This window comes from Manis pentadactyla, chromosome X (assembly GCF_030020395.1).
Source record: "Manis pentadactyla isolate mManPen7 chromosome X, mManPen7.hap1, whole genome shotgun sequence".
In the NCBI taxonomy this organism is placed as follows: domain Eukaryota; kingdom Metazoa; phylum Chordata; class Mammalia; order Pholidota; family Manidae; genus Manis; species Manis pentadactyla.
In genome coordinates this window covers 110,367,904-110,395,039 of record NC_080038.1, presented here as the reverse complement: position 1 = coordinate 110,395,039, position 27,136 = coordinate 110,367,904, and the positions used below count along the sequence as shown (strand labels likewise).

The 27,136-nt window shown below is 36.4% G+C and overlaps 1 protein-coding gene across 7 annotated transcripts in view; it reads left to right on the top strand.

Annotated features, from left to right (window-relative positions):
* LRCH2 (leucine rich repeats and calponin homology domain containing 2) overlaps window positions 1–27,136 on the top strand; it is a 171,606-nt gene that overhangs the window by 51,709 nt on the left and 92,761 nt on the right. For 6 of the 7 annotated variants that reach the window (XM_057495801.1, XM_057495800.1, XM_036917259.2 and 3 more), the window contains exons 2-5: window positions 9,067–9,211; window positions 12,835–12,961; window positions 16,501–16,606; window positions 16,690–16,826. In XM_057495801.1, coding sequence (XP_057351784.1) covers window positions 9,067–9,211; window positions 12,835–12,961; window positions 16,501–16,606; window positions 16,690–16,826 — 515 coding nt within the window. The remainder of the gene's footprint in view (window positions 1–9,066; window positions 9,212–12,834; window positions 12,962–16,500; window positions 16,607–16,689; window positions 16,827–27,136) is intronic. The other variant, XM_036917260.2, reaches the window with a different exon arrangement.

Sequence of the window (27,136 nt, the reverse complement as noted above, 5' to 3'; positions counted from 1 at the left end):
AACAGCTATTTAATTAAAAAAAATTTTTGCAGACATTCTTTCATTAATTATGATAAACCATTTTTAAGAAGTGTGTTAGTTTCCTGTGGCTGCTGTAGCAAATTACCACAAACTTTGTAGTTTAAAATGACAGCAATTTATTCTCTTACAGTTCTGGAGACCATAAGTCTAAAAAGAGTCTCATGGGGCTGAAATCAGTTTTAGCAGGACTGTGGATACCCACTCAAGAAGTCTAGGGGAGACTCCTTTGCATGCCTCTTCCAGCTTCTGGGGACTGCTGGATTCCTTGGCTGCGTAACTCATTTAGTGTCCGCTTGCATATTCACATGGCCTTCTGAGTGTGTCTAATTTCCCTCTGCCTTCCTCTTATAAGGATACAAGCAATAGCATTTTGGGCCTACCTGGATAATCCAGGATAATTTTCTCATTGCAAGATTCTTGATTACAAAAATTTTTTAATTGTAAAAATTTTACTTTATAAGCCAACGTTCGCAGGTTTCAAGAATTAGGACCTGTTGGAGGGCCACCATACAGGAAAATAAGGAACAAATTAAATTTTTTGTGTGTGTGCACAAGGTGAAACATCTTTGTAATTGTCTTTTCCCAAGTCCTGCTTGCCCCCTAAGAGGGCAGGTTTTTTTTTTAAATGAAGTTAGTTGATATACAATATTACATTGGTTTCAATTATATGTCATAGTGATTTGACAGTTATCTGTGTTATTAAATTCTTACCTCAACTAGTGTAGTTACTGTCAACATGGAAAGATATTACAGTATTACTGCCTATATTATCTAGCTATACTTAAATCCACGTGACTGATTTATATTAGAATTGAGATTCTGTGCCTCTTTATCCCCTTCACCTAAAGCTGTTGTGAAATGAATTTCCCCTAAGGAATAAACTAATGGTTTGCTTTCTCATCCTTAGATGGATTTAATTAAATAAAATGCCAGTTTTGCATGTATTTCTTGAGTAAAATGTGTTCATTATTAGCCTTACTATTCTAGTTGCCCTAATGCATGTTAAATAAGTGATTTTTAAAGTTATAAAAACTCCGTTATGGTTTAATTGTGTATCTCAAGATAAAAAATTTAAATTGGAATTTAATTTTCACTATTTTGAAGGAAAATATGAGATGCTGTTAGTGTGAAGTAGTTCAAGAAATTAAGATACCCAAATGGAAATTGTAAGGTAAACGAAACCAGACCAGGCAAGCGGCAACAAAGGAGCCAAAAAAAATTTTTATTAGCACAATCCCAGGCGAGGTTCACCGGTCCGCGTACGGGACAGGGAAGTCGCGCCCCAGCAGGAGGGGCAACAGGCTTATCAAGGGAGCTGGGAGAGCCCTGAGGGTATTGTAAACAGAACTAATTGGCCAGTGTGGGTGTCTTAATCACCTATGATTGGTCATGCTGGGTTGCTGGGGAGAGAGGAAGTTCTAGACGCGTGTTCTAGGCGGGACCTGTGGCTAGGGACCTTCCGTTGAATCATTTGAGTGACATTCGTTGTTCTCTTCTTTACTTGGCTCGAGTCGGGTTCCTCCAGTGAGACCCGTCCCTTTCTCCGCTCCCTCCGGCCTTACAGAAACAGTAAAGCTTTTTGCAGCAGAAAACAAAAGAAATTCAGATAACAAATTGTTTCCTGATATTTCCCATCTTTCCTTCCATGGTTGTATTTTACTTTTGGCACAGTTATTCTGTTTACCCAATTCTTTGAAAGGGTGTTCATACCAATTTAAAATCTGAAAAACCCTAGAACAAGATTTTCTTAATTACAGGGTTTATAATAGCTAGAGTCTTAATTTTGACTTTATTATGCTTTATTTGATTTAACACAGTTAGGAAATAAGTAATTGCGATTTTAAGTGGTGTTTACTAAATAAATAAATTAGTTCATCTAGAAAATAGTTTACTAGTGCAAATTTAATTAAATTCCTTAAGGGAACTCATAATGTTACTTTGTTGTTTTACTAAATTTTATTTTCTGGAGGGGAAAGAACATAAAGCATCATACAAGATCATGTAAGTTATCATAATAATGCCTTGATATTATTTAAAATATTTTTAAAAAATCACTCTTATTACTAATACTGATATTCTGGTACTTTCTCCTGTCACTTCTTTGAATGCTCTCATTGTATGGTTATTTTGTTTTCTTTTGACTATTATTTTCAGTCTTTTCTGCTTGCTGTTTTATTTCTCTACTCAACTGGTAAATGTTGGCCTTCCTGATGGCCCATTCTTGAACTTTCTAATTCAATACTCTGCTGTTACGTGATGTCTTACATATCTGTGATTTTATAGAAGTCAGCACATACCTTCTCCAGAGACTTTATGTTATGGCTGGTTAGAGTAATTCTAATTCGGTGAATCTCCATCCCCGGAAAAGTCATGGCACAGGTGCAGCTTCGTGACTGACTTGTTCTCAGTGAGAGCGAACAGTGGTGAGGCAGGAGCAGGAGTGGATGGAAAGAAGCCCCACTGCAGCTGTGACCCTGTCTTCCTCAAAGAGGGTTTGTTTTTTATTAAGGTATCATTGATATATAATCTTATGAAGGTTTCACATGGGCAATATTGTGGTTACTACATTCACCCATATTACGAAGTCCTCTACACAACCCCCATTGCAGTTACTGTCCATCAGCATAGTAAGATGCTATAGAGTCACTACATGTCTTCTCTGTGCTATACTGCCTTCCCCGTGCTCCCCACCCACACACATTATGTGTGCTAATCGTAATACCCCTTAATCCCCTTCTCCTTCCCTCCTCACCCAATCTCCCCATCCCCTTTCCCTTTCGTAACCGCTAGTTCCTTCTTGGAGTCTGTGAATCTGCTACTGTTTTGTTTCTTCAGTTTTGCTTTCTTGTTATACTCCACAAATGAGTGAAATCATTTGGTACTTGTCTTTCTCCCCCTGGCTTATTTCACTGAGCATAATACGATCTAGCTCCATCTGTGTTATTGCAAATGGTAGGATTTGTTTTCTTCTTATGGCTAAGTAATACTCCATTGTGTACATGTAGCACATCTTTTTCCATTCACCTATTTGATGGGCACTTAGGTTGCTTCCATGTCTTGGCTATTATAAATAGTGCTGGATAAACATAGGGGTGCATATGTCTTTTTCAGTCTGGGATCTTGTTTTCTTCGGGTAAATTCCTAGGAGTGGAATCCTGGGTCAAACGGTATTTATATTTTTAGTTTTTTGAGGAACCGCCATATTGCTTTCTCCAATGGTTGAACTAATTTACATTCCCACCAACAGTGTAGGAGAATTCCCCTTTCTCTGCATCCTCCCTACCGTTTGTTGTTGTTTGTCTTTTAGATGTTGGCCATCCAAACTGGTGTGAGGTGATATCTCATTCTCGTTTTAATTTGCATTTCCCTGATGATTAGCCATGTGGAACATCTTTTCATGTGCCTGTTGGCCATCTGAATTTCTTCTTTGGAGAAGTGTCTGTTCATATCCTCCACCCATTTTTTAATTGCGTTACTTGCTTTTTGGGTGTTGAGGCATGTGAGTTCTTTATATATTTCGGATGTTAACTCCTTATTGGATATGTCATTTAAGAATATATTCTTCCATACTGAAGGATGCCTTTTTGTTCTGCTGTTAGTGACCTTTGCTGTACAGAAACTTTTTAGTTTGATATAGTCCCATTTGTTCATTTTTACTTCTGTTTCCCTTGCCTGAGGAGATGTGTTCAGGAAAGAACATGTTTATATTCAAGAAATTTTTGCCTATGGTTTCTTCTAAGAATTTTATGGTTTCATGACTTACATTCATATCTTTGATCCATTTTGAGTTTACTTATGTATATGGAGTTAAACAGTAATCCAGTTTCATTCTCTTCCATGTAGCTGTTCAGTTTTAGCAACACCAGTTGTTGAAGAAGATGTCATTTCTCCATTGTATATCCATGGCACCTTTATCATATATTAATTGGCCATATATGTATGGATTTATATCTGGGCTCTCTATTCTGTTCCATTGATCTGTGGGTCTGTTCTTGTGCTAGTACCAAATTGTCCTGATTACTGTGGCTTTGTAGTAGAGCTTGAAAGTTGGGGAGTGTAATCCCCCCAACTTTATTGCTTTTCAGGACTGCTTTGGCCATTTGGGGTCTTCTGTGGTTCCATATGAATTTTAGAACTATTTGTTCTAGTTCAGTGCAGAATGCTGTTGTTATTTTGATAGGGATTGCATTGAATCTGTATATTGCTTTAGGCAGGATGGCCATTTTGACAATATTAATTCTTCTTATCCTTGAGCACAGCATGTATTTCCATTTATGGTATCTTTTAAAATTTCTCTTATGAGTCATCTTGTAATTGTCAGTATAGAACTTTCACCTCCTTGGTTAGGTTTATTTCTAGGTATTTTATTCTTTTTGATGCAATTGTGAATGGAATTGTTTTCCTGATTTCTCTTTCTGCTAGTTCATTGTTAGTATATGGGATTGCCACAGATTTCTGTGTTTTAATTTTGTATCCTGCAACTTTGCTGAATTTAGTTATTATTTCTGGTAGTTTTGGGGTGGATTCTTTAGGGTTTTTTATGCACAATATCATGTCATCTGCAAACAGTGACAGTTTAACTTCTTCCTTACCAATCTGGATACCTTTTCTCTCTTTGTGTTGTCTGTTTGTTGCAGCTAGGACCTCCAGTACTATGTTGAATAAAAATGAGGACAGTGGGCATCCTTGTCTTGTTCCTGATCTTGTATGGTGTTGTATGTGAATTTGTTGTATATGGCCTATATTATGTTGACGTACTTGCCCTCTATACCCATTTTGTTGAGAATTTTTATCATGAATGGATGTTGAATTTTGTCAAATGCTTTTTCATCATCTGTTGAAATGACCATGTGATTTTTGTCCTTTTGTTGATGTGGTGGATGATGTTGATGGATTATTGAATATTGTGCCATCCTGGCATCATTGGAATAAATCCCGCTTGATCATGATGGATAATCTTTTTGATGTATATTTGAATTCGATTTGCTAATATTCTTTGAGTAGTTTTGAATCTATGTTCATCAGGGATATTGGTCTGTAATTTTCTTTTTTTGTGGTGTTTTTGCCTGGTTTTGGTATTAAAGTGATGCTGGCCTCATGGAATGAGTTTGGAAGTATTCCCTCCTCTTCTACTTTTTGGAAAACTTTAAGGGGGATGGGTATTAGGTCTTCTCTAAATGTTTGATGAAATTCAGCGGTGAAGCCATCTGGTTCAGAGGTTTTGTTCTTAGGTAGTTTTTTGATTACCAATTCAATTTCATTGATGGTAATTGGTCTGTTCAGATTTTCTGTTTCTTCTTTGGTCAGTCTTGGAAGGTTTTTTTTTCTAGAAAGTTGTCTATTTCTTCTAGGTTACCCAATTTGTTCGCATATAAATTTCATAATATTGTCTCATAATTCTTTATATTTCTGTAGTGCCCATAGTGATTTTTCCTTACTCATTTCTGATTCTGTTTAGGTGGGTAGACTCTCTTTTTTTCTTGATAAGTCTGGCTATCGGTTTATCTATTTTGTTTATTTTCTCAAAGAACCAGCTCCTGGTTTCATTAAGTCTTTCTGTTGTTTTATTCTTCTCACTTATATTTATTTCTTCTCTGATCTTTATTATATCCCTACTTCTACTGACTTTGGGCCTCCTTTGCTCTTCTTTTTCTAGTTTCATTAATTGTGAGTTTAGACTGTTCATTTGGGCTTGTTCATCTTTCTTGAGATAAGCTTGTATTGCTATATACTTTCCTCTTATAAGTGCCTTTGCTGCCTCCACAGAAGTTGGGGTATTGAGCTGTTGTTTTCATTTGTCTCCATATATTGCTTAATCTCTGTTTTTATTTGGTCTTTGAGCCATTGATTATTTAGGAGCATGTTGTCAATCCTCCATGTGTTTGTGGGTTTTCTTGTTTTCTTTCCACAATTTATTTATAGCTTCAGACCTTTGTGGTCTGAGAAGTTGGCTGGTAAAATTTCAATCTCCTGAATTTACTCAGGCTCTTTTTGTGCCCTAGTATGTGATCTGTTCTGGAAATTGTTCCAGAATTTCCAGAGAAGAAGAATGTGTATCCTGCTGCTTTTGGGTGTAGACTTCTGTAGATGTCTGTTAGGTCCATCCGTTCTAATGTATTGTTCATTACCTCTGCCTCCTTATTTTTTGTCTGTTTAATCTGTCCTTTGGAGTGAGTGGTGTGTTGAAGTCTCCTAAAATGAAAACACTGTATTCTATTTCCCCCTTTAATTCTGTTACATATTTGTGTGCTCCTATGTTGGGTGCATAGATATTTATAATGGTTATATCCTCTGTTTGGACCGATCCTTCTTTTATTATATAATGTCCTTCTTTGTCTCTTGGTACTTTCTTTGTTTTGAAGTCTATTTTGTCTGATGCAAGTACTACAACTCCTGCTTTTTTCTCCCTGGTATTTGCATGAAATATCTCTTTCCATCCCTTCACTTTTAGTCTGTGTATGTCTTTGGGTTTGAAGTGAGTCTTTTGTAGGCAGCATGTAGATGGTTCCTGCTTTTTTATCCATTCAGTAACTCTGTGTCTTTTGATTGGTGCATTAAGTTCATTTACATTTAGAGTGATTATCGATAGGTATGTACTTTTTACCATTGCAGGCTTTAGGTTTGTAGTTACCCAAGGTTCAGGGGTAGCTTCTTTGCTGTCTGACAGTCTAACTTAACTCACTTAGTTTGCAATTTCAAACACAATCTAAAGATTCTTTTTTTTCTTTTTCTCCCTTTCTCTTCCTCCTCTTCCACTCTTTATATATTAGGTATCATATTCGGTACTCTTTGTGTATTCCGTGACTGACTTTGTGTCCAGGTGATTTAATTTTGCCTTTGATGAGTAATTAATTGGTCTGCTTCCTTTACTTTGGTTTTATCTTTTCTGGTGACAGCTATTTAGCCTTAGGAGCACTTCTATCTAGAGTAGCCCCTTTAAAATACACTGTATAAACTGTTTGTGGGAAGTAAATTCTGTCAAAGTTTGATTATCTGGAAATTGCTTAATCCCTGCTTCAAATTTAAATGATCATCTTGCTGGGTAGAGTATTCTTGGTTCTAGGCCCTTCTGCTTCATTGCATTCACTGTATCATGCCACTTCCTTCTGGTCTGTAAGGTTTCTTCTGAGAAGTCTGATGATATACTGATGGGTTTTCTTTTTGTATGTGATCTTTTTTCTCTCTCTGGCTGCTTTTAATATTCTCTGCTTGTCCTTGATCTTTGCCATTTTAATTATTATATGCCTTGGTGTTGTTTTCCTCGGGTCACTTGTGTTGGGAGATCTGTGCACTTCCATGGACTGAGAGACTCTTTTGTTCTCCTGATTGTAGAGGTATTCAGCAATTATTTCCTCAAAGAGACTTTCTGTCCCTTTTTTTCTCTTCTTCTGGTACCCCTATAATGTGAATGTTGTTCTGTTTGGATTGGTCCCACCGTTCTCTTAATATTTTTTCATTCCAGAGATCCTCCTTTTTTTTTTCTTTCTGTGCCTCAGCTTTTTTGTATTCTTGTTCTTTAATTTCTATTTCATTAATGTTTCCTCTACCTCATCTAATCTGCTTTTAAGTCCTTCCATTTTATTTTTCATTTCAGATACTGAAGTTTTCAAAGTTTCTACCTCTTTCTTGAAGTCCTCCCTGAGATCTTGACTATTTTCCTGTAGCTTCGTGACCTTGTTTATGATTTTTATTTTGAAATGTTTATCAAGGAGATTGGTGATTTCATTTTCAGTGAGCCCTCTTTCCGGTGTTTGTGGGATTTTGGTTTGTACCAAGTTCTTTTGCCATTTCATATTTGTAATGATTACTATGGAATAATAAGTTTGTGTAGGTGGCACTCTCTAGTGAGCAGAAGCTGTATTCTCTGGATCTGCCCAGCCTCTGTAGCGATGGTGGGGTTCTCAGGTGAGTGGCACTGGTGCCTGCCAGGAGGAAGGAGCTCTTTCCTGCTTCCTGGCTGCAGTGCCTTTCTCCTGGCTGCAGTGCCTGCCTCCACTGCCAGGGCCAGTGAGCCAAGTACACAGGGAGCAGCCTCTGTGACATGCCCCTGTAGCTGCTGTAGGCAGGGCCACCCTCTGGATAGCCTGGCATGGTGTCAGTGGCAGCAGGTGTGCAAACTAGTGCTGCCCAGGAGTAAGGAGCGGCTGGATGCATATAACAGTAGGGGGCCTCAGGGCCTCATTGAAAGCCCAAGGGGATGGTGTGTGAGAAGCTCCTGAAAGTTCCCAACCTGCTGGGCTCAGCTTGCTGGGACCATCTTGTGTATATGTGTAATCCTTGCCCCTTTAGCAAGGGGGAAGGAAGTCTTTTAAAGTGCTTGCTTTTCTTTTGTCCCTGAGTAGCTGGTTGTGGGTACCTGTTTTCCACAAGTGGTTGGAATCTCAGTCTCTCCAAGTATTCTGCCTGTCTTTGCTTTCCAACCCCTCTAATATCCAGAGCACTATGTAATGTGAGTTTGTGCTCCCGTAGTAGACCTCCAGGGGTGGGTATTTAGCTGTCCTGGGCCTCTACTCCCTCCCCACTCCATTTCTATTCCTCTTGCCAGTGAGCTGGGGTTGGGGAAGGGCTTGGGTCCTTCTGGATTGTGGCTTTGCTACTTTACCCTTTTCCGTGAGGTCTTCTCTCCCTTCCCCAGATGTAAGTCATCTGTTGTAGTCTTCTTTCTGATCACTCTTTCAGAATTGGTTGTATTTGCTGTACTTTCATGTTGTATGTAGTTTTGAGAGGAGGTTTTTGCCTCTTTTCTCATGCCACCATCTTTTTCCATACCCCAGCTTTTTGTTTTTAAATACCAGAATTCCTTATTAGTATTTTGAAAGATAAACTTTAAAGGTATTGTAGTTTATCAAGTACAATTTATTAATATAGAGGCTTTCCATGAATATTTTTCTCAATTTTTTTTGCCTTCAATGTGATGGTGGATAATATTTTATAATATTTGAGGTAGTTGCTTGGATTCTAAGTGATTCAGGAAGTATGAGAATAGTTCTGTTAATTACCATAGATATAGTTGTATGTTTGACACATAAACCTTTTATTTTTCAGATCTTTCAAGAAATCGTTTTACAGAAATTCCTTCTGATGTCTGGTTATTTGCACCTCTTGAAACATTAAATTTATATCATAATTGCATCAAAACCATTCCTGAAGCCATTAAAAACCTGCAGATGTTAACATACCTTAACATTAGGTAAGCAAATAATTTTTTTGGTAAATTTTGTTTTTTACCATAGTTCTAATCCTTTTTAGTCGCAAAGGAATATGCTTGGTTTGGTTTAACAGTATTCCATTTGTATTTTTTATATGTCCACATTATAGGCTTTTGGTCTTGTTTTTGAGACTAGTGTTTCTCAAACTTATATGTGCATGGATATTACTTGGGGATTAACATACAGATTCTGATTCCATAGATCTCCAGTGGGGCCTTCATTTCTACCAGGCCCCCTGGTAATGCCTATGTCTGCTGGTCCTTAGATCCCTTTGAGTAGCAAGGCTTTAGATCAGAAATATTTTACTGGATTTATAGCACTACAGTACAGATTTATTTATATGCATCCTTAGTTAAAGTGAAACATAAAGAGTTCTTGAGTCAGATTTTTCATACTTTTATGACTTTCTGTTGCTATTTCAAGGCTGGATAGATTGGGATGGGAGGGTTGGAATGTTATGAAATGGATGATAGCTGATTTTAATACTTAGTAAGTGCTATGTGCTAGACAATATTAAAAATACTTTACTCATATTACATCATCTCATCCTCACAACAGCTTTTTGAGATATATGCTATTATTATCCCTGTATTACAGAAAAGAAAACTGAAGCACAGAGAGGTTAACTACCCAGAGTTGTGTTTGTATGTGTGCGCACATGTGTGTGCGCACATACGCGCACACACACACACACACACCCCTACATTGTGAATGTAGAGCCAGGATTCAAATCAAAGCAGTATGGCTATAGAATTTTCATTCTTAATTACCCTGTATTTATTATAAGTAAAAAAATTGCCCTCTCAAATTAGTGACATTGAATAGAAACTGGTATATTATGACTTATTTATTTATGTTTATTTTTTTATGTATTATTTTGGTATCATTAATATACAATTACATGAGCAACATTGTGGTTACTAGATTCCCCCCATTATCAAGTCCCCACCACGTACCCCATGACAGTATTATGACTTAATTTTAGAATCATTTTCTTCTCTTCTTTTTTCTTTTCTTTTTGATTTGTATGGGATTCTTTCTGCCCCCTCGAGTTACTTGTGTAAATTCCTTCATATGGAAGTATTAAATATAATGAATAGTAAAATAAAATATAATACATAAAATATTGCTCCTTTTTATTGTGATATATCAGTCCTTATGTATGTCACCTTCTGTGTTGTCACTTGGCAGTACATACTATTTTAATTGAAACCATATTATACCTTAAAATATGTGAGAGGAATTTACCCTTCCATAGATGTCAGTCATTTGGGTTGCTCTTTTTGTTAATTGGGTACTTATTTCCTTGGCCTGGCTTGGGTGAGTTTTGAGGAAAGTGAGGTATTTTAAAGATTTGTCCTTGTTTTTATTTCATTTTGTTCCTTTATGGAAAAAAGTGATTTGTCAAAAATTGAGTTACATTTCCATATTACCATGTATGCTATATCTTAGTTTTACCAAATCTTTTCTGTGATTCTTCCTTGTTTTGGTCTCTAAAAGTTGACTCCTAATTTTTGTTTATAGTCACAAAAATTTTTGAACAATCTAAATTGAAATAACATTTCTCTAGTGACTGACTTCTTTTGACTACCTCTAAAACATGTCGCAAAAAAGTGAAGATTAATGACTTATTAGCTGTGTATAAAGAAATCCTATTCTGGAGAAAGCTGATTGTGCTGACTCAATGAACCAGTTTCTTAAGTGAAGAAAGTAAACAAATTTTTAAACTATTTTTGGTCTGAGGGAGATGAGAATGAGTTTGTATGTGCCATTATTTTCCCCATTTATTTTTTATTTTGGTGACAATATCTTGAGAAACTTGGAAGATGATTTTTCATCTCTCTCTCTCTCTCGTATATAATTCCTCTTCCAGTATAATTTTCCTAAAGATCTTGCTTGATCCTGAAAGTATCAAGGATTGTGACAGGTTCTTAGCATATCTGATATTCCAGTAGCCTGGCCAGGATTGCTGCTTTGGGACATTGTCTTTTTCTTTTTTTTAAAAGTCTTTCCATGTGATTAAAACCAGTGTGGTGTTTCTGGACATCCTATGCAGGCATAAAATGGGGCAAAAGTTCTTCAAATACTCATTTGTGGTAACACCACGTTTTTGTTGCTGTGCATGTTACACAAAATGCTAGGTACAGGTCTATAAATGTCATTTTGTAAAACAGGAAGAATAATAGCTTGTTGCTTATGAATGCTTGATAGTATATAAATGTAGTGATAATAATTCATATGTTTTGGTAGTGGGATTGTCAGTCTCTTTGGGTTGCTATAACAGAATACCATATACTTGGTGGCTTATAAACAAAAGAAATTCATTTCTCACAGTTCCGGAGGCTGGAGAAGTTCAAGGTCAAGGCACTCGCAGATTTGGTGTCTGGTGAGGTCCCACTTCTTGGTTCATAGGTGACCATTTTTAGCTGTATCTGCACATGGCAGAAGGGGCAGGGAAGCTCCCTGGGGTCTTGTAAAAGGGCATTAATTCCATTCATGAGGGCAAATCACCTCTCAAAGGCCCTGCCTCCAGGTACCATCACATTTGGGATTAGGTTTTGTTTTTAAATTGAAATATAGTTGATATTCAAATTTATATTGGTTTCAAGTTTGCAACATAGTGATTTGACAGTTATTTACATCATTAAATGCTGGGTATTGAGTTTTACCATTGTAATTGTTGTGGAGGGGAGGACACAGACATTGTCTATAGCAGGGATCATTTGGGTTAGTCTGCATTGGAATATAAATTTGACCACAGTAGTTTAAGGGTAAAAGGTCCCCAGAATCAGATTGCCTGGGCTTGAATACTGGCTCTCCCATGTACTAGTTGTGTGACTGAGCAGTTAATCTCTTTACTGCTGTTTTCTTCATCTGTAAAATAGTACAATGATAGTATCTGTCTTCCTAGTAAAGTAGATTGTTGTGAGCATTAGTCTGGTTAATTCATTTGAGTTGCCCTGAACATGGCGCACATAGTAAGCACTCAGTAAATGTTGTTTGTTATATTTAATGTATCCACAGAAATAGGAATGCTGTATTAACTTTGAACTGAGGTAAAGGCACTAATAGGCTGTTCTGCCACAAACCTGTAACAAAAGGCAGTGGGTTAAGGTTACTATTTTTGAAGATATAATCCTGTCCCTTCTTTTCATAAATTTGAATATATTGCATGCAGATTTATCCTTGGAACCTTTCCCTAGTTACAGGTATGAAAGTACAGAATATAGTGAAATTATACCAGAGAGCAAGGTTCTGGCATTTTCTAGCTCAGAAGAATAATTCTGGGTTTTGGTGGTTGTATATAGGACAATATCATAGGTAACAGGATAGGCTTTGCAATCTGGTGCCTGGGCAAGTTACTTAACCACTTATAACCTTTGTTTTTTGATTTGTATAATGGAGATGATAATATTACCTGTCTTTGGGGTTAGTGTGAGGATTAAATGAGATAATGCATGTTAGGATTTTAGCCTGATCCAAAGTAAGCACTCATTAAGAAGTGAAAGCTTCTTTTTACTTTTGAGGTGATTTATTCTTTTTCAACATAACATGTCAGGTTTCAGACATATTTCTTAAAATAAGACTTTCTTATTCTTTTCAGTCGAAATCTTTTATCAACATTGCCAAAATACCTATTTGATCTTCCTCTTAAAGTTTTGGTCATCAGTAATAATAAACTGGTATCCATTCCAGAAGAAATTGGGAAGTTAAAAGATTTGATGGAATTGGTGAGTAAAATAGTTGTATTGATTATATATAATATGCATATGTGTAACTTTATTAATCAGTCCTTTATGGAATTTCACTGTAATTAAAAAAAGAAGAATAACTTGGTATATACCTAAGTTGTCTTTAGAAAACTTTTGAGATACCATGGCTTATGTTTGATTTTAGCTCACAGCCACAATAAAAGCCAGGTTGTTCCTCAGTCCTGGTGAGGTCGTAAGGCTTGCTTACAAGTCTTACGAAATGCTTTTCAAACGAGTTGGCATTTGTCTATCCATTTTGTGGACAGTAAAGTTCTTAGACCAGGAAAATATGAGGGTTCATCTGTTTTAAAGGTTTTGCAGGGCTACTATGAGAGCCTTGGAGAAAGGGGATAAAAGAAGAGTACAATGCCTGCAAACAGTAGAAAGAACAAAACAACCCTTTCTATATCCTCATGTGATTTTTATAACACTCTTGGGACCAAGATAAATGAAAAGAGGCCATTATATACAATTGATTGTAAAAATACAGGAGTTTAAAGTAATTACTTTGAACATAACATTTTGGGTATTAAAGGACATTGAGTTCTGAGAGAAACATAGTCAGACCCTCAAAGCATTGAGCTATTTTTTCAGCCTTCTGTTACTTCCACCTCACAAAATATACCATGCTATTTATTTTTATTTTCTGTGTTACCTTGAGTAATGCTTTCCCAATACAAAGATATTTTAAAAGTATTCTTAAGTATGACTTTATTATGTGTGGAGGGCCAAAAGTTTTCTTGAGGAAATTACCAGAGATTTTATATTGAGAAATTAAGGTGCAAACAGAGTGTAATGAACAGAAATTTCAGGAGTGTCTTTCTTTAATTCATTAAGGAGTACCTGCATATGCAATTATAACACAAGGAAGGGGAGGAAAATATGAGGGTTCATCTTTTTTCATTAAATCTTCCAACATATTAACAGTGCCCTGGTCAAAGAAAGTAATGGTCTTCCCTTTTATATTGTTACCTATTTTGAACTAAAATACACGCCTCTATCACTTCTATCCATTGGTCCTGGGACCACCATGTAAAGAACTATAGAAAATGACAACTTCTTTTCCCTTCAGATATTTGTAATTTGTTGTGTGTTTATTCTCCATTTTACCAAACTCTAAGACTAGTTTTTCTGTAGCTTAACATCTTTATTACTTGTATTCCTTTCTATATTTCCTGTATTTCTTATTCCTTTTATTTTTAGCTATTTCTATCCTGAAAATGTTCCCTTTTATTAAGGTTTCTTTTAGTGTTGTGCTCGCAAATGAAAATAAGATTCCAGATGTGATCTAACACATTCACAATAAAAGGGAAGACCATTACTTTCTTTGACCTGGGCACTGTTAATATGTTGAAAGATTTAATGAAAATTATGCTTTGATATTCTATGGCTCTGTAATTTCTTCTCTTTATTTTAATTCAGTTTTTGGCCCTATGTTCTAAATTATATTACATGAGATAGGTTTTGGATAAATGAAACTTCAAAAAACCATTTAGGGTTTTTAGACTTAGTCTAGTATTTTTATTTACGTGAAATGGTTAAAAACTATTAAATATAATTGTTTTACTAGGCACTATAAAATTATTATGCTTTATAAACCCTTGAAATCAGTAACAGTGGACAGATAGCATTAGGATGGCAAACTGACAATTGTAAGTCACATAATAAACTTGTGGATATAACCTGTCCTTGGAATATTTTCCCATGACACCATTCCACAAGAATGTGGTAGTCAACTACAGTGAAATTCTATTATTAGAAACCTAGGAAGTACTCTCAAGCCTCCAATACACATTGGTGAGTTGGGTCAGTTTTCTGTGCTTGGGTCTATTTCTCCTGGGAAATGGCAGCTATCTATCAAATTTCTTTGGGTTTTCTATACAGAAATCTTCAATATTAGACACCTTTGAGAGGAAGCAAAGTATTTAAAGGGCATTTCCCCCAATTTTATTATCCATTATTTGGATAATGGCCTCTTCTCCACATAGCAACTAAGGTGATCTTGTTGAAACATAAGTCAGGTCATGTCATACCTCTGTTTAGAAGTTTCTGATTCTTGCTCGCGTCTCTCTGACTAAAAACCAAAATTGTACCTCTCCTCCCATCCTAGTCTCCCTGTTGCACACTTTCTTCCTGTTACACTGGATTCCTTGCTGTTCTAATATGTCAGCCATACTTTGCTTAAGAGCCTTTACATTTATGTTCCCTTCTGTCTGGAATATTGTTCTTATATATTGGCATGGCTCATACTCAGCTCTGACAATACTGCTCAAGTATCAGCTTCTCTATGAGATAATCTACATTGCTAATATCTCTCCCCACTGCCACTGGTCCTGCCCTTTTCCTTTACCCTGATTTTTTTTTCTTAGCACTCATCACCTTCTAGCATATTATATAATCTACTCTAGCTCCTCAAGGAGCTATGAGGGCAGGAAGTTTTGTTTGCATTATTCCTTGATGCTGTCTCCCCAACACCTGCAACAATGCCTAGCTAATGGTTGGTATTTGGTAAATATTTGTTGTTGAATGAAGATGTCTTAGATACAGTTTGAAAGAAGTATGTAGAATACATTTTTCTTATTATTTGTAGGTTTATTGGATTCTTCCTTACATGACTTTAATATTCTTTTGAACTTAGCCCTCCTGCCATTTTTACTGTTGATAAAATTGAATTTATGTACCACTTCTTTCCTTCTAAGCTAATACAGTTTCCAGTGACAGTTGGAAATTGGGGGCAGTTGCAGTAGAATATGAATTTCATTTGCAGTGTATCTGTAATGGGTGCTGTCTGAGGTCTTGTTGCAGATTTTTCTTCCCTTTTTTTGATGTGGTACTAAGAAAGGGGAGGGAGAGGAGAGCACAGTTAACTTAAGCTGTTCTTTATCCTCTTATTATGGAAATATGGTGTCATTTATCTTTAAATAAGGGCTTGTATTTTAGTTTAACCTTGAGACATTTCCAGTTCAGATCTCCTATAATGTCTTTGGCTTATGATGTGAGCTACAAAACTTTGAGCTTGTAACCCCTCATGTTTTGTATCCCTTTGAGAAAGAGGTTTAGTTAAATTGAGTCTGACCACAGTCTTTGGTTCTCCAGCTCACATCGGTAAATCCTTGACTTTCTCAGCTTCTGCCTATCAAGTGTCTAAAAATAACTCATATAATTGGCAGATTATCACAATGATTATAATTGCCTTTTATTTTACCTCTGAATGAATGGGTCATTCTTACCGCTGGTTTTAATTAGTGAGAGTGGTCTTCAGTTGAGATTTTCAAAAGACTGACTTATGTAGTAGTACTAAGTTATAACCTCAAATTTCTGCACAGAAAAGTTTATGTTAACTGTGTTGGGTGGACTTCATGATGTACTGTAAATTGAAACCTGACAGGTAATCTACCTTTAGAAAAATGACATTAGAGGTAACTTTTACTAGCTGTTAGTCATGTCCTTCAGTTTAAAAGTTGAAATATATCTATATTTCTCAGTTTGTTATAATTGTGCTTTCTTGCTTTCCTTAGGATATTAGCTGCAATGAGATTCAGGTCCTTCCCCAACAAATGGGAAAATTGCATTCACTTAGAGAGCTAAATATAAGAAGAAATAATCTTCATGTGTTGCCAGATGGTAAGATGCTAACTATTTTTATTGACATGAATAAAAGAGTAACTATGTAAAATTTAATTTAATTATTTTTCATTTCTGAACAGAATTAGGAGATCTTCCCTTAGTCAAGCTGGATTTCTCTTGTAATAAAGTGACCGAAATTCCAGTTTGTTACAGGAAGCTGCATCACTTGCAAGTAATAATTTTGGATAACAATCCATTGCAAGTACCACCAGCACAGGTTTGTAACAAAAATATGATACTTGTTTATTCTATGTTTATTCATAATTATATCTATTACTGGTAAATCAAAAAGCATTAGAATTACGAGTCAGTTTGTTGTTGAGTTGTTATTGTCAGGGGGGTTTTATAAGTGACTTTTTCACTTTGGTAGGAGTTTTAGCTTTTGGAAGGAGTTTTAGCTTAGCTTTTGAGGAATAGGATTTGGAAAACCCAGTTATCAACTTTCTGCTTGTGAACTGATAATTCTGGGTGTCAGTGTTACTTTAAACGGATAGACTATGTCTTTCTACCTTAGTCCTACTCAGATAATCTGCTTAAGATATGTTGTGTGTTTGGAGCACATTCTCAGAACTGATAGATGGAATCGTAACAGAAAGAACAAGGTATAAGTGGAATAGTTATTAATTCAGACTTTTAGTTTGAGGATTAAATCAATGTGAAATCCACTGAAATGATGGTAAAGGACTGCACTAAGATGTACACCCATGAGGACAAAGGTTGAGAGAGAAGAGGTCAAGCAAGGAAGAGATGGCAATAGAATTTTGGGAAATGGAAAATAGAATAATGGTAACTGGGATCTCTACTTACACTGCATGAGTATCTGGCTGAGGAGGCACATGGCAGTGAAATGCCAGCCTATGTTCTGCTTCCAAGCTGTGTGCCCTGTACAGTGTTTGCATACATCGGGAAGAATGGTTGCCTTTTTCTTCCTGCACTGGTACATACCACTCATTCCAAAGGAGGTGCCTCTTCTAATTCACATAAGGCTGCTAAGGTCCTGGTAGTAGAAGCCTTATTCACATGGGGAAAGCTGAAACTCGTGTCTACTATAGGAGACTTGTGTCAACAAGAGGCAAGTTGATTTTCTGTGTTAAACTTGGGAATGGCTTGGGTATTGGAGTAAACATCTAACTGTAAATATAGAGAGGAGAGGCTGAAAACGTGGTCTGTAGGATGTCTAAGGCAGTGCTATCTAGTAGAACTTTCTGAATGATGAGAATGTTCTAGAATCTGTGCTGTAGCCACTTGCTATATGGAGGTAATGAGTACTTGAAATATGGCTAGTGTGACTAAGTAACCAGATATTTAATTTAATTTAATTTAATTTAGATTAATTTAAATAGCTTTGTGTGATTGATGGTTACCATATTGGACACCACAGGTCTAAGATTTAAACCCTCAGATTCTTGCCCTTAGTTCTGCAGCCACGTGACTATCCCTCACTTGCCTCAGTGGAAACCTGAGGTTTACTCTGAAGAGTAGGCAGATTCTCTTAGATTCTCTCCCTCAGCTCAGCAACCAAATGACTATCACTCCTTGCCTTAGCAGAATCCTGGAGTTTACTCTTTAGAGCAGTGCTGTTCATTAGAACTTTCTGTGATGATTGAAATATTCTGTATTTGCATTGTCCATATGTCCAATAGCCACAAATGTTATTGAACACTTGAAAGTATATGGTGTGATTGAGTAATTGAATTTTAGTTCTATTTAGGTTTAACTAATTTAAATTTAAATAGCCACATGTGGCTAATGGCCACCGTTATCAGACAGTAAAGTTACAGAGAGACTGAACCAGAGTCAGGGACTTCAGGTACAGCTATGGGCAAGAGTGAGACCCCCATACTGAAAACAGTAAATGCTTACATACTGAATGTTGGGACTCTCCAGTAGACTTCTCTTGCTTGGCTCCTAGAATGTTTGCATCTTGTCTTATGTATCTCAAGCAGGATTGGTGGGTTTCTCCTATGGTAAACTGATTCAACTAGAATGTACATACACACTGATCTTCAGGGGGGTACTCTGTTGAAATAGCTAGTCACTAATCACTAGACAGTGAGGCTCACCATTGGTAAACTTCTCCCACATATACAGAGCTTCCAGTTGGCATTTTATTTCTTCACTCTTAGGAGTGGTAATCAGAATGACTTCTCAGCAGCAGCACAGGGAGCTAGCAGATGCTAGAATGATGCCTTCAAAGACTGATAGAATATTTCCATATTTCCAGCTTTCTGCATGCAAACTATTAGTCAAATGCAAGGTAGAAAAAGTTTCAGACATGCAAGGTCTCAGAAATTATAACTCTCAAGTACCCTTATTAAGAAGCTAGCAAAGGGTGTCCTATATCAAAATGAGGGAGCAAATTAAGAAAGAGGAATTCTTCATGTCCAAAACTGACAGGTATCCATAAGCCTAGAAAGCATCCAGAAAGTTTGGAGTGCGGGGGGTTGTTTTCAAAAGGAAAAAAGAAAAAGAAGAAAAAAACCTGATAGATGACTTGGGTTTGTCAACATGGAGAGAGGTTTTACAGTTCTGTCAAGGTCAGGAATGAATTTTAGGCATACAGAAAATTATGCAAAGGGAAAAAATGGGTCTTTTAGTCACTTTAGGAAAAACAAAAATTTATAGGCGAAAGGAAGTAAAATCTAACCTATGTGGTTTATCTGTGAATGTTTTCTTTTTCACAATATTTGTAAATACTAGATTTTGATTAAATGAGAAATTGTGACGTAGCTATAATAATACCAGAGATTTTTATAGCACTTACTATGCTCCAGGCACTGTTGAAAATGCTTTAAATGCATTAACTCACTTAATTCTCATAACAGCCCTATAAAACAGGCATTGTCATTGTACCTCATTTTATATGTAGAAGGCAATAGAAGGAAATTTTATATATATGAGGAAATAGAGGCATAGATATTAAGTGACTTGTCCAAGGTCACATGGCTGGCATGAAGAGCCTAGTTTCAAACTAAGGCAGTCCAACTTGAGAGTCCATGCTTTCACCACTATGCTGTGCATCTGAAGAGCGAGGAAGTGTGCTTATGTGAGTTGATGGGGATTGGATGTGGGAGAGTGGTAGCCATGGTGTTGATGATACATGATAGTGGTGGTAGCAGTAATGTAAGAAACTTGTCTTCATTTTCCTTATTAAGATCTCAACAAATAAAATCTATAATGGAAAAATTTAAAAGTAGCAGTAGAAGCATGATATTTGTAAATATTAAGGTAAAGAGCAGAAAACCAGCTGAAAGAGTTAAATGTGGGGACTGAGTTTTGGAGATTGAAAAGGCTGGAATTTAGAGAATTAATTACTTTTTAATGAACTTTTCTTACTGTTTTCTTTGGTTAATCAGCAATTATTTTTGCATGTGTTGCTAGGTTATGTGAGCCCCTAAAACAGCATTTTTATTATAATTTGAGATATATTTATTTGATACCACTTGTAGTGACTGCAATTAAACTATGTAAACCTACCTTACTGTTTTCCTTGCAGTTCATGGTCTTTTTTTATATACAATACATTCTTTCACATAATATTTTACTCATCATTATTCCTTTTCTCTATCACCAATGAAAATAACTTTTCAGAATATTATCTCAGTTGAACTGACTGTTTTTAAAATTATTTTATTCTAACTGGCCTACCATCATACCTTTCAACAATTTTTCTTATAATTTACATTCTTTTGATTAACTTTCTTCTGGTATTTAGATGAAACAACTTACTGTTTCTGTAATTTACTTTAAAGAATTACATGGATAGTTTCCTTTATTGTTCTTGCCACTAAAATGAATATATTACTTTTCACTTTTTCTAATAAGGGCGGTTTTCATGAACTATAAATTTTATATTGTTTACTGGTTTGTATGTTGTGTTTTTAACAAGAAAACATTAGTGAATAAAGAAAAGTTAACTTTTCTCTCTTTTCAGTGAAGTATAGTTTATATAATATTATACTAGTTTCAGATGAACAACTTAGTGGTTCATTAATTGTGTGCATTACTAAATGCTCACCATAAGTGTAGTTACCATCTGTAACCACACAAAGATATTACAGCGCTATGAACTATATTCTCTGTGCTATACTTCTGTTCCTGTGACTAAATTATTTAATAATTTGAAGTTTATACCTCTTTATCTCCTTCACATATTTTACCCATTTCCCCACCCCCAGTGGTAACCAACCTTCTCTGTGTTTATAAGTCTGTTTCTGTTTTGTTGGTTCACTTGTTTTGTTTAGATTCCACATGTAAGGAAAACCATATGGTATTCATCTTTTTCTGTTTCACATAGCTTTATACCCTCCAGTTCTATCCATGTTGTCACAAATAACAAAATTTCTTTCCTTTTTATAACTGAATAATAATTCACTGTAGACATGTACCAAATCTTTTTCCCTCATCTTTTGATGGACACTTTAGTTGCTTCCATATCTTGGCTATTGTAAATAAAGCTGCAGTAAACGGGTGCATACATATTTTACCATAAATGATTTAAACTTTTGTTGGGGTAGATTACCAGAAGTGGAATTGCTGGGTTGTATGGTATTTCTATTTTGTTTTTTGAGAAACCTTCATGCTGTTCTCCATAGTGGCTACACCAGTTTGCAGTGTTACCAACAGTGTATGAGGGTTCCCTTTTCTCTACATCCTCGTCAACATTTGTTTTTTCTTGTGTTTTGGATAGTAGTCATTCTGACTTTGTGAATTGATACCTCATTTATGGTTTTAATTTGCATTTACCTGAGATTTAGGGGTATGGAGCATCATTTTTTTTTTGGTGTTGAGTTGTATGAGTTCGGTATATATTTTGAATATTAGCCCCTTATCAGATATATCATTTGCAAAAAATTATTCTCCCAGATGGTAGAATGTCTTTGTGTTTTGTTGAGGGGTTTCCTTTCCTACGCAGAAGCTTTTTAGTTTGATGTAGTGCCAGTTGTTTATTTTTGCTCTTGTTTCCCTTGCTTAGGGAGGCATATTCAGAAAAAAATTATGAATGCTAATGTTCAGGAATTTATTGCTTATGTTTACTTCTAGGAGTTTTATGGTTTCAGTTTTGTTTTAAAATTATTTGATTAACTTTCTTCCACTATTTAAATGAAACAACTTAAATGTTTAACTCTTCAATTCATTTGAGTTTATTTTTATGTATGATTTAAGACAATAATCCAGTTTCATTCTTTGCATGTAGATGTCCAGTTTTCCCAACACCATTTATTGAAATGATTGTCTCTTCCCCATTGTATATTCTTGCCTCCTTTGTCAAGAATCAGTTGATCATATAGTTGTGAGTTTATTTCTGGGCTCTCTGTTCTATTCCATTGGTCTATAGGTCTGTTATTGTGCCGGTATCATAATGTTTTGATTACTGTAGCTTTGTAGTATAACTTGAAGTCAGGGCATGTAACATCACCAGCTTTGTTGTTCTTCCTCAGGATGGCTTTGGCTATTCAGGGTCTTTTGTGGTTCCATATGAATTTTAGGATTATTTGCTCTAATAATTTTAGGATTATCTTGAAAACTTTCATTGATATTTTTATAGGGATTACATTGAATCTGTAAATTGCTTTGGGCAGGAAGGCCATTTTGACAATATTAATTCTTCCTATTGAGCATAGGATAGATTTCCATTAATTTGTGTTTTAATTTCTCTCATGAGTGTCTTAGAGTTTTCAGACTACAGGTCTTTCACTTCCTTGGTTAGGTTTATTCCTGGGTATTTTATTCTTTTTGAGGCAGTTGTAAATGGAATTGTTTTCCTGATTTCTCTTTCTGCTAGTTTGTTGTTAATATATAGGAATGCGACAGATTTTTGTGTATTAATTTTGTTTCCTGCAACTTTGCTGATACAGTAATTAGGTCGAATAGTTTTTTTGTGGAGTCTTTAGGGTTTTCTGTGCATAATACCATGTCATCTTCAAATACTGCCAGTTTTACTTCCTTACCAGTTTGGATACTTTTTATCTCTCTAGCTTCTCTGATTGCCATGGCTGGGACATCTAGTACTATGTTGAATAAAAGTGGTAAGAGTGGACATCCTTGTTTTGCTGATCTTAGGGGAAAAGTTTTCAGCTTTTTGCCATTGAGTGTGATGTTAGATGTGGGTCTTTTGTATATGGCCTTTTTTATGTTGAGGTATATCTCTCCTATACCCATTTATTGAGAGTGTTTATCACGAATGGATGTCGATTTTTGTGAAATGCTTTTTCATCATCTATTGAGATGATCATGTGGTTTTTATCCATCTTTTGGTTAATGTGGTATATGATATTGATTGATTTATGAACATTATACCATCCTTGCCTGTAATAAATCCCAGTTGGTTGTCATGGATGATCTTTTTATGTATTTTTTAATTGTTTGCTAATATTTTGTTTGAGGATTTTTGCATCTATGTTCATCAGGGATATTGGTGTATAATTTTGTTTTTTTGTAGTGTCTTTGTTTGATTTTCATATTAGAGTGATACTGGCCTCCTAGAATGAGTTTGGAAGTATTCCCTCCTTTTCTGGTTTTTGGAATACTTAAAGAAGGAAGGGCATTAGCTCTTCTTTAAATGTTGGGTAGAATTCAGCTGTCAAGCCATCTTGTCCTGGAATTTTGTTTTTTGGGAGTTTTTTGATTACCAGTTCGATTTCATTGCTGGAATTGGTCTGTTTAGATTTTCTGTTTCTTCCTGGATCAGTCTTGGAAGGTTGTATTTTTCTAGGAAGTTGTTCATTTCTGCTAGGTTGTCCAATTTATTGGCATGTAATTTTTCATAGTTATATTTCTGTGATATCTGTGGTAACTATTCCTTCTTCATTTCTGATTTTATTTATTTGTGTCCTCTCTTTTTCTCTTGATAAGTCTGGCTAGGGGTTTGTCTGTTTTGTTTATCTTCTCAAAGTACCAGCTCTTGGTTTTGTTGATTTTTTTCTAACTTTTTATTCTTTATTTTATTTATTTTTGCTCGGATCTTTATTATGTCCCTCTTTGTACTAACTTTGGGTTTCATTTGTTCTTTTTCTAGTTTCTTTAATTGTTAGTTTAGACTATTTATTTGGGATTGTTCTTGTTTCTTGAGGTAAGCTCGTACTGCTATGTACCTGCCCTCTTAGAACCACTTTTGTGGCATCCCGCATATTTTGAACTGTTGTATTTTTGTTTTCATTTGTCTCCATGTATTGCTTGATTTCCTCTTTGATTTATTTATTGATCCATTGATTATTTAGAAGTATGTTGTTTAGCCTCCATGTATTTGTGGGATTTTTTTTGTTCATGTATTTCATTTCTAGTTTCATACCATTGTGATCTGAAAAGATGCTTGATACAGTTTCAATCTTTTTGAATTTATTGATGCTCTTTTTGTATCCTAATATGTGGTCTATTCTGGAAAACTTCCCTTGTGCTGTTGAGAAAAATATGTATCCTGCTGCTTTTGGGTGGAATGTTCTGTAGATATTTGCTCACTTCCCCTGTTTACTTATTTATTTTCTGTCTGGATGATCTGTCCATTGATGCAAATGGGATATTAAAGTCTCCAGATATCATTCAGTTACACTGTGTTTCTCCTTTTAGTTTTGTTAGTACTTGTTTTACATATTTAGGTGCTCCTATGTTGGGTGTATAAATATTATTGTTATATCTTCTTGTTCGACTGATCCCTTTATGTAATGTCCTTCTTTGTCTCTTGTTACTTTCTCTGTTTAGAATTTTTTTTGTCTGATATTCAGTACTGCAACCCCTGCTTTTTATTTTCATGAAGTATCTTTTTCCATCCCTTCACTTTCAGTCTGTATATGTCATTATGTAAAATGAGCCTCTTGTAGGCAGCATATAGATGGGTCTTGGGTCTTGTTTCTTTATACATTTGTCACACTATGTCTTTTGATTAGTGCATTAAGTCCATTTACATTTAAGGTAATTATTGATAGGTATTTAATTATTGCCATTTTATTAATTGTTTTCTGATTGTTTTTGTAGTTCCTCTCTGTTCTTTTCTTACTCTCTTACTCTTGTTATATGATGGTTTTCTTGTGTTGTGATTAGATTTATCTAATTTTTTTGTGTATCTCTTATATGCTTTAGGTTTGTGGTTACCATAAGATTCCTGGATAGCTTCCTAACTATATAATGGTTTATATTATCTTGATGATTGCTCTGTTTCAAACAATCTAAAGTACCTATTTTTTTCCTTCTTCCTCCTCCACCCTTTATGTATGAGATGTCATAATCTGCATTTTTTGTGTATCCCTTTTTTGATTTTGTGTATAGTTGGTTTTACTACTTTTGTTTTGTTTTGATTTTGTACTTGCTTGGTAAATAATTTGTTACTACCTTTACTGTGAGTTTCTTATCACTGGTGAAATCTATTTAGGCTTAAGAACATTTCCATCTGTCGTAGTTCCTTTAACAAATCCTGAAAGGCCAGTTTAGTCATGGTGAATTCCTTCAGTCTTCATTTATCTGGGAAACTTAATCTCTCCTTCAGTCTTGAATGATAACCTTGCTGGGTAGAGGATTCTTGGTTGAAGATCGTTCTGTTTCAATACATTAAATATTTTATGCCACTCCCTTCTGGTCTGTAAAGGTTTGGCTGAGAAGTCTGCTGATAGCCTGATTGAGTTTCCCTTATAGGAATTTTTTTGCCTCTCTCTAACTCCTTTCAGTACTCTCTCCTCATACTTAATCTTTGTTGTTTTAATTATTAAATGGTTTGGTGCTGTCTTCTTGGGGTTTGTTTTGTTAGGGGCTCTCTGCACTTCCATGACCTGCGTGTCTATTTCCTTCCCCAGATTGGGGAAGTTTTCAACAATTATTTCCTCAAAGAGACTTTCTATTCCTTTGTCTCTTCTCTTTCTGGTACCCCTGTTATGCAAATATTGTTTCATTTGGAGTTGTCACAAAGCTCTTTCAGCATCCTCTTGTTTCTAGAGATTCTTTTTCCTCTTTGTTCCTCAGCTTTGTGGTTTCCCTGTTCTCTAATTTCCATCTCATTGATTGTCTCCTTTACTTGCAGCAGTTTATTATTCATTCCCTCTACTGTATATTTTATTTCAGTTACTGTAGTCTTCAGCTCTTAGTGGCTGTTTTTCAGTGCCTCTCTTTGCTGAAGTCCTCCCTTAGATTGTCAATACTTTTTTTCATATCAGTGAACATATTTATGACTGTTACTTTGAAATTATTATCAAGAAGATTGGTGATCTCTGTTTCACTTAGCTCTTTTTCTGGTGTCTTACCCTGTTCTTTTGTTTGTAACATACTCCTCTGCCTCTTCATTTTTGTCAGGGTTTCTGTTTCTTCCTTTGTATTAGATAGATCTGTTATGCCTCCTGGTCTAGGGACTAATGTCTTTACAAAGGAAGCATCTTTTGGTGCCCAGAAGCTGAAGACTCTTAACTTATCTGTGCCTGGTTCTCCTTTGCAGTGGAGCCCCAGTTGCTGTTGGTGGGCTATGGGTGAGTCTGCCCTTTTGACTCTCTGCTTGCAGTGACTGATCTTGTTCTGCTGTGGCTGGCAGCTCACCTCACCTGGCCCTTTGTGAGCCCTGCAGCTGGTGCTTCTCAGAATGTAATGGGCGGGACTGCCTTTCTTGGTGTCTGCTTGCAGTGGCTGATGTCTCTCAGCAGAGGCCCCTTGTGAGCCATGCAGCAGTGTTTGTGCTGGGATAGTTGTGGGTGTGACCACCTTTCTGCCTGTCTTCCAGCAGTGGCTGATTTCTGTCAGAAGAGGCACTTTGTGAGTCTTGCAGCTGGTGTTTTGCTGGGAATGTGGGTGGGGCTGCCTTTCTGCCTGTCTGGTGGCCGTGGCTGTCCTCAGTTCTGTGGATGACAGTTTGCTCCAGCCAGCACTTTGTGAGCCATGCAGCAGCATTCTTGCTGGGATTGTTGTGGGCTGTGTTGCTGTCTACCTTCCCTGCAGTGATGGATGCGCTGGTGGCCTGAAGGAGTGGGCTGGGTGATACACAGGGGAGCACAGCCTAGGGCTGGGCTACCAGTGAGGAGTAAGTAGTGCTTTTTATTGGCTCCCACAGGCATCTCCCCAGTTGGGCCAAGAGAAGGCTGAGAAAGCTTGGAAAGCCCTCCTCTGTTTGCCAGATAGCAATGTCTCCTTCTTCCTGCTAGGCAGCAAAGTCTGACCAGTGAAGGCCTGGTGGGCAAACTGATGTGTAGGGATGTGCTCAGGGCTGAGCCACCAACAAGGGGGATGGAGCATTTGGAGCTGGCTCCCTTGAGCACCTGAACTTTTGGGCTGAGGGATGGCTGGGGAAGTATCGTCTACTTCCTTTTCTCTTGTGGAGAGAGCTCCATCCAATCTCTGCCCCTCTGGCACCTTTACCACTGCTGGTAACTCTTTCAAAGTACCACTACTGTGTTGGGTCTTGGCAAGACTGTTGGAGTGTGCCTGTTCTCCACAACTGGCAGGAGTCTCAGCCTCCCAGAGTGCTCCAGCTCTCCCTGGTGTCCAGCCCCATTAATCTCCAAAGCCTAATGTAGTTGTGGACTCGTGTTCCCAGAGCAGATATCCAGGGCCAGGTGT